Below are 8,321 nucleotides of genomic sequence, written 5' to 3'. Positions count from 1 at the left end.
TCATTTAGATGGTCTGATATTTATGGGTGAGAAGGACCCTAGATTTGTGAAAGGAATCCACCATTTTGACAAGAAAAGTAAGAAGAATACTGGAATTGCTGCACTACTGTCTGCTATGGCTTTGGAGAAGGCTTGAAAAAAGATGAACTAGCTTATCTTGCTTCCTTGGTTCAAGTGAAGCTGGATGTGCAGATTGAAGTTCCAGAAGTTATTGCTAAGTTGATGACTGAGCACAAGGATGTGATGCTTCCATAACTACCTAAAGAGTTGCCTCCAAAGAGGGAAATTGATCACACGATTGAACTGATTCCTAGATCGGTGACATCGGTGCGACCTCTTTACCGCATGTTCCCATTGGAGTTGACTAAACTTCGCAAGCAATTGTCTGAATTGCTTGATGCTAGAATGATTCAGCCTTGGACGACTCCATTTAGTGCGTCTATCCTGTTCTAAAAGAAGCAAGAAAGCAGCCTTAGGATGTGTGTTGATTACAGGTCATTGAACAAAGTTGCTGTAAGAACAAGTATCCGGTGCCACTGATTCAAGACTTTCTGGATAGGTTTTCTAAGGCTAGTTTTTTTTCTAAGTTAAATTTGAGGTCTGGTTATTGGCAAGTGCGTATTACTGAGGGGGATTCCCCAAATACCACTTGTGTTACTAGATATGGTAACTATGAATTCCTTGTAATGCCCTTTGGGCTGACTAATGCCTTGGCTACTTTCTACAACTTAATGAACAATTACTTTATGAGTATCTTGATGACTTTGTAGCAACCTCAAGTCTCTTAAAATATGTGCCACCGTAGGTTGCCTTATGTCTTAGCTAGTGGATTCACATATAGCATATGTACATGATCCACATAGCGGGGTAGAGTCTATCTTGGCATGTAGATTCTCTTTTCTTCCATTGTGTAGGGAGACATCGAGATTCTATGTTATAGCTCACATGGTCTTATTTTCAGTTATGGTTCTATTCCACATATGTATGATCTTTATGTACTTTTATGATTTCAACTATGCCTTTCAAATGCCTTGATAATTATGGTTTTCTCATTACTTCATTTATCCTCTTTTTCTTGTACTAAATTAATCATTGCATCTTATAATTTATATTGCATGTCATGCCCTCATACTTAGTACATTAAAAAGTACTAATGCATATTTATTCCCTACATTGTCTCATAATGTAAGGGTTGAGGATCACGCTCCTATCACACGTGGCTAGTAGAGTTTCCTTATAGGCAAAGTGTTTGGTGAGTCCTCATCTATCAGAAACTAGTTATGAGTTGCTTGTTTCATTTTAAAGACTTTATAATATTTTATTTGAGGGTGAGTTAGGGACATGTCTTAGCCCCCATCCCTATTATGTAGTAGAGGCATTATTGGATCTATGTCATAAAGTCTATGTTGTCAAGTTACTCTTCTTTCTATGATCATGTTTAGACTCTTCTTACATTAGTTCCGCATTTACTTTACCTTTGCATGCTTACGATATGTCAAGGGCCTTAGTTAGTGCTCTTCGGGGTTTCGATCGCTCAATTATGACTAGGACCTAGGTTGTGTCTTGAAAAACTCGATATCAGATCTAAGTTTAAGATGTCCTAGGGTGTCCAACATTCCACGTCAAGTAGAGTCTTATTCATGGTTGTGAAGCACGCCACATCTATCAATAGGAGGCTATGAGGCATTTTAGGAAATTCTCACTTCTTTCATGTTCTATGTCATGCGATGGAGTATGTTCTAAGACTTCTTTTCCCTAAGGATTATCTTTTGCAATTTTCAGAAAAAGCCTCCAAAAAGACAGACTGTGACTTTTAGGCCGAGGGTCTTTTGGAAACAGTCTCTCTATCTCCATGAGGTAGTGGTAAGATTTGTGTACATCTTACCCTTTCCAGACCCTACTTGTGGGATTTCACTGGGTATGTTGTTGTTGTTGTTGCCTCCAAGAAGACAAGTCTCTCAGGATAATGGTCCTCTACCTGACCAAGTTACTAATATGGATTTTCAAACTGCTATTACTATGCTAGTTCAAGTAGTGTCCAACCAAGGGGTTGCGGGTCCTCCTAATGTTCCCACTCCGGCTTCTATGGTGAGGGACTTTGAAAAGATGAACCCTCCGGAGTTCTATAGTTTAAAAGTTGATGAAGATCCCCAAGAGTTTATCGATGAGGTATAAAAGATAGTGAGTATTGTGGGGGTGACTTTACAAGAGAAAGTGGAGTTGGCGGCTTACCAACTCAAAAGGTTTTCTCAAGTTTGGTATACTTAATGGAAGATAGAGAGGATGAATGAAGGACCTATTGAATGGGAGTCCTTCAAACTTGCTTTTCTTGATTGATTTTTCCCTTTTGAACTAAGGAAAGCCAAGATGTTGGAGTTTATTAATCTTTGACAAGGCAACATGGGAATGAGGGACTATGCCTTCAAGTTCACCAAGCTCTTGAAGTATGCTCCTTCATTAGTTGCTGATCCACGTGACCAAATGAGTCAATTTATATCAGGGGTATCCAACTTGGTTGCTAAGAAATTCCATACCACCATGCTTATCAAGAAAATGGAAATATCTCGGCACATGACTTTCATTGAGAAAATTGAGGGAGAAAAACTCAAGGAGATGAGAATGAGTGATTCTAAGAGAGCCCGATATAAATGTGGGTTCTTAAAAGCTAGGTACGATGGTGGTAGTGGCCTTTCTCAACAAGGCCAAGGTTCTAGAAAGAAGTTCATTAATGATAAGGTGCCATACCCTAAGGCTCAAACAGGAGATGTGAATGCTAGTAGCCCTTCCTTTCCCAAGTGTGCAAAATGCAGGAAGAATCATGGAAGGAGATGTTTGATGGAAACTAGTGCTTGCTTTGGATGAGGCAAAAGGCCATAGGCAATTTGAGTTCCCTCATACTGCCAACAAGGGTAGAGAAGGTCGTCCTCAAGGCCAAGTTGCTCAGGGAGGCCAAGTTCTACAAGGTGACCAAACTCAACCTAAGGGTGGTTAATGCAACAATCAGTTTTATGCTCTTCATGGTAGCTAACAGGTGGAGGAGACTCTTGATGTTGTTATTAGTATGTTATGAGTCTTTTACTATGATGTTTATGCCTTGCTTGATCCGAGTGTAAATTTGTCTTTTGTTATTCCTTTTGTGTCTATGAGGTTTGATGTGGGCCCCAAAGTGTTGCTAGAACCCTTTTCCATTTATACTTCCCTAGATGAGTTGGTTATGGCTAAAAGAGTCTATAGAAATTGTCCTATGTCGTTTTTGCATAAAGTTAACCCTTGTGATCTTGTTTAACTAAACATGACCAATTATGACATTAATCTTGGTATGGATTGGTTACATGCCTCTTATGCATCCATCGATTGTAGAACCCGTAGGGTCAAGTTTCAATTTCCTAATGAGCCTATTCTTGAATGGAAGGTTAATGATTTGGTGGTTAAGGAATGTTTCAATTTCCTACTGTCTAGTTCAGGTTAGAGATACTAACTCCGAGACTCCTACTCTTAAGTCAGTTTCAGTTGTAAATGAATTTCTGAAAGTTTTCCCCGAAGATCTTTTGGGTATTTCTCTCGAAAGGGGAATAGAATTTGGTATAGATCTCTTTTCCGATATACAACCTATTTCTATTCCTCCTTACCATATGGCTCCGACAGAACTTACGGAGTTGAAAGGGAAATTGAAGGATTTGTTGGATAAGAGTTTTATAAGACCAAGCATTTTACCTTGGGGTGCTCCCGGTTTTTTATTAGGAAGAAAGATGGATCACTCCGAATGTGTATAGATTACCGACAATTGAATAAGGTCACAGTGAAGAACAAGTATCCAATTTTGAAGTTAGATATTTTTTTGACCAATTACAAGGGGCAAGTTATTTTTCAAAGATTGGTCTTCGATCAGGTTATCATTAACTCTGAGTATGGGAATGTCATATTCTAAAAACGGCCTTTAGAACTCGGTATGGTCACTTTGAATTTTTGGTTATGTCTTTTGGACTAACAAATTCCCCTATAGTTTTTACGAATTTGATGAACAGGGTGTTTAAGTAATACTTGAATATGTTTGTGATTGCCTTCATTGATGATATTTTGATCTATTCCCGAAGTGAGAAAGAGCATGTTGATCATTTAAGGATTGTGTTGCAAATTCTCAAAGACAATCAGTTGTATGCAAAGTTTAGCAAATGTGATTTTTGGCTTAGGTCAGTTGCTTTCCTTGGTTATATTATTTTCGGAGAAGGAATTATGGTTGATCCAAAGAAAACCGAGGCGATTAAGAATTGGCCTAGACCATTGAGTCCTTATGATATTCAGAGTTTCTTGGGCTTAGCGGTTATTATAGATGGTTTGTGGAAGGTTTATCTTCTATTGCATCACCCTTGACTAAAAAGAAGGTGAAGTTCCAATAGTCCGAGGCATGTGGAAAAAGCTTCGAAGAGTTGAAAGATAGGCTTACCTTCGCTCCGGTGTTGACTTTACTAGAAGGGTTTGATGGGTTCGTGGTGTATTATGATACTTTAAGACAACTCAAAGTTTATGAGTAGAATTACCCAACTCATGACTTGGAGTTGGCGGTGGTAGTATTTGATTTGAAATTATGGAGACACTATCTTTATTGTATCCATGTAGATGTTTTCACCGATCATAAGAGTTTGCAGTATGTATTCACTCAGAAGGACTTGAACCTTCAACAAAGGAGATGACTTGAATTATTAAAGGATTATGACATGAGTGTGCTATACCATCCAGGTAAGGCAAATATGGTTGCCGATGCTCTTTTTAGGTTGTCCATGAACAATGTTTCCCATGTTAATGATGAGAAGAAAGAGTTAGTTCAGGATGTGCATAGGTTAGCCCATTTGGGTGTGCAATTGGTTAATTCAGAAGCTAGTGGTGTTTTGCGATATCAAGGCCGATTATGTGTGCCGAATGTTAATTTTTTAAGAGATATGATATTGTCTGAAGCTCATAATTTGTGATATTCTATTCCTTGATTCCACAAAGATGTATCGAGATTTGAGAAAAGTGTATTGGTGGAATGGTATAAAGAGGAACATTGCAGAATTTGTGGCTAAGTGTCCTAATTGTCAACAAGTCAAAGTTGAGCATAAAAAACTGGGAGGATTGGCTCAAGACATTGAGATTCCTACGTGGAAGTGGAAAGCCTTAAATATGGACTTTGTTACTGATTTGCCTTGTACTCGTAGAAAACATTATTCTATTTGAGTGGTTGTTGATTGAATGACTAACTCGACTCATTTTCTTCCAGTTAAGACTTTATAATCAGCCGAAGACTTTGCTAGATTATATATTCAAGAGTTGGTGAAACTTTATGGTGTTCCATTGTCTATTATTTCTGATTAAGGTACTCAGTGTACATCTCAGTTTTGGAGATCTTTCCAAAAGGGTCTTGGTACCCAAGTGAAACTAAGTGCAACCTTTCACCCACAAATAGAGGGTTAGGCCAAACGTACCATTCAAACATTAGAGGACATGTTGAGAGCATGCATGATTGATTTTAAAGGAAATTGGGATAACCATTTGCCATTAATAGAGTTTGCTTATAATAACAATTATCACTCTAATATTGAGATGGCTCCATTTGATGCTTCGTAGAGTAGGTGATATAGACCCCTTATCAGTTGGTTTGAGGTAGGTGAAATTTCTTTGATAGGACCTGAGTTGTTATTTGAGGCCATGGAGAAGGCTATACTTATTAGAGAAAGATTGAAAATGACCCAAAGCTGACAAAAGTCCTATTCAGATATGAGGAGAAGGGAACTTGAATTTGAAGTTAATGATTGGGTTTACTTGAAAATTTCACCTATGAAAGATGTGATGCATTTTGGTAAGAAAGAGAATCTAAGTCTCCACTATGTTGGCCCATATAAGATTTTGAGGCGAATTGGTAAGGTGGCTTATGAGTTGGATTTGTCTTCAGATTTGGTATAGGTGCATTCGGTGTTCCATGTGTCATTATTATGTCATTAGATAGCATTGAAGTTAAGGATAGTCTTTCTTATGAAGAGGTTCTGGTTGAGATCTTGGACCGGCAAGTTAGAAAGTTGAGAATCAAAGAAATAGCTCCAGTTAAAGTGTTGTGGAGGAATCAAGAGGTTGAGGGTGCTACATGGGAGGCCGAAGCCGATATGATTTCCTGATATCCTCATCTTTTTCCTTCCATGCCTAGTTGAGGTATTTAGCTCCTTCATTATCCAACCAGCCCAAATCATGCATTCTAGTTATTTCATGGCTTCATATGCATTCATGTTCATGAAATGAGTTTTAAAGTTATATTTTTGCTTAGGATTAAAGATTTCATGTTTTATGCATTATTGAGATGTTTTGCATTCATGTTGGGCTGTTATGTTCCTTTTGTATTCCATTCATGCAAGCTTGAGTCCCATTTGAAGATGAATATTCCCAAGGGGGAGATATTGTAAGACTCCAAAATTTGGAAAGTCAAAAAATAATGATCAAAGCATGAAGTTTTTGAATACCTACAATTTTAGCACCAGTTAATGACTATAAAAGGTCATATCAGGATGTGGTGAGCACCATGCCTCATGGTGAGACATCGTGGTGGTGATCCTGAGCTCAGACTTATAAAAAATGACCACGATGAGGGACCACGGACCATGGTGATCACCACGGGTTATGATGCCGTGTGTAGTGACCCCTCCTTAGAGGCCTCAGAAAATGACTCCAAGTCTAGACCATGATTGGTTACCATAGGCCGTGTAGCTCTTTATGGACCATGGTGGTCATTCCTACAGACCAATCTGCAAGTCCTGCACCACGCCCATGTTTCATGGGCCGTAATGCACTCCACAGGCCATGAAGGAGTTCTGGGGAGGAAGTTTTGAAACCTTTCCCCGACAACTTCGGGATTCCAATTCCAAGTCTAACATCACTGACACAACCACGAGCTATGATAAAGACAGTGATGGGTCCTCCGTGATGAGCCCATTTTCAATTAAATGAGGGTTAATATGGTCATTTCCCTATTTTTTTTATTAATGTATGTGGATGTTTTCAGGACTAGATTCATTATGAAATTTCCCTAAATACTCCTAAACCTATTCTTTCCCTCATTAATTCCCAATCAACTTTAAGACTTATCTCTCAAGGTTCATTCAAGGGTTCATCTTCTTAATCAAGTTTGGCTAGGGTTTCTTCAAGAACAAGTCCACTTTTTCAATTCTAAGCTCAAATTCATTCCAAGTATGTAGGGATTGATCTATGGGTTCTTTTTGCCCATGGATTCCCAAGGTTTTTACTCAAAATCTCATGAATTTCAATTGGGTTTGTAACTCTAATATGATGAATTATAATGGGATGTTTTAATCATTATAGATGATCATTATAAGTATGTTTCTACATGAATTACATAATTTTAAGTTAAATTATGAATGCCCATGCATGAAGCTATTTTCTATGATGATATTATGAAGTAGGATTATGAATTCAATGATTTCAAATTATTATTATGGTTTTTATTTAAAATGACTATGTATATGTTTTACTCTAAATTCAAGTGTGACTTATGATCATGAATTACAAGTATGTTCAAGATATGAATTTCATGCAAATTATAAAGAAATGTGACTTAGGGCCCTATGTGGTAGCCTAGGACCTAATTACATAAATTATGTTATGAAATGAGTTATTCTATGAATTATGAAGTTTATGAACAAGTTATGATATATGCTAAGTATGTTTACTTTGTTATGTATTCCATGGGATTTGACTTAGAACTGAGCGGATTTGAGGTGGGGGCCCTACCAAAAGACTTAGTAGCAACCTCAAGTCCCTTAAACTACGTGCCACCATATGTTGCCTTATGGCTTAGCTAGTGGGTCCACATATAGAGTATGTACATGAACCGCCTATCGAGGTAGAGTCTACCTTGTTGAGTGGATTCTCCTTTCTTCCGTTGTAATGGAAGACATCGGGATTCTATGTTATATCTTGCATGGTCTTATTATTGGTTATGATTCTATCCCACAAATGTATAATATTTTATGTACTTCCATGATTTCAACTATGCCTTTCAAATGCTTTGATTATTATGGTTTTCTCATGACTTCACTTATCCTTTTTATTTTGTACTAAATTTATCATTGCATCTTATAATTTATGTTGCATGTTATTCCCTCATACTTAGTGCATTCAAAAGTACTAACGCATATTTGTTGCCTATATTATCTCATAATGTAGGGGTTGAGAATCACGATCCTATCACACGTGGCTAGTAGAGTTTCCTTATTTGTGAAGTGTTTGGTGAGTCCTTATCTATCGGGGACTAGTTAGGAGTTGCTTATATCATTTCA

At 37.7% G+C, this 8,321-nt stretch overlaps 1 protein-coding gene across 1 annotated transcript; it reads left to right on the top strand.

The window, feature by feature from the left end:
- The first annotated feature begins 1,995 nt into the window (after nt 1-1,995).
- Nucleotides 1,996-2,862, top strand: LOC129890621 (uncharacterized). Its single transcript, XM_055966139.1, has 2 exons — nt 1,996-2,169; nt 2,446-2,862. Exons 1-2 carry the CDS (start codon nt 1,996-1,998, stop codon nt 2,860-2,862), a joined length of 591 nt encoding a protein of 196 aa, XP_055822114.1.
- The last annotated feature ends 5,459 nt before the right edge of the window (nt 2,863-8,321 follow it).

This window comes from Solanum dulcamara, chromosome 5 (genome assembly GCF_947179165.1).
Source record: "Solanum dulcamara chromosome 5, daSolDulc1.2, whole genome shotgun sequence".
Taxonomy (NCBI): domain Eukaryota; kingdom Viridiplantae; phylum Streptophyta; class Magnoliopsida; order Solanales; family Solanaceae; genus Solanum; species Solanum dulcamara.
Note: the sequence above shows the minus strand (reverse complement) of the source record. Positions and strands in the feature narration are given on the sequence as shown.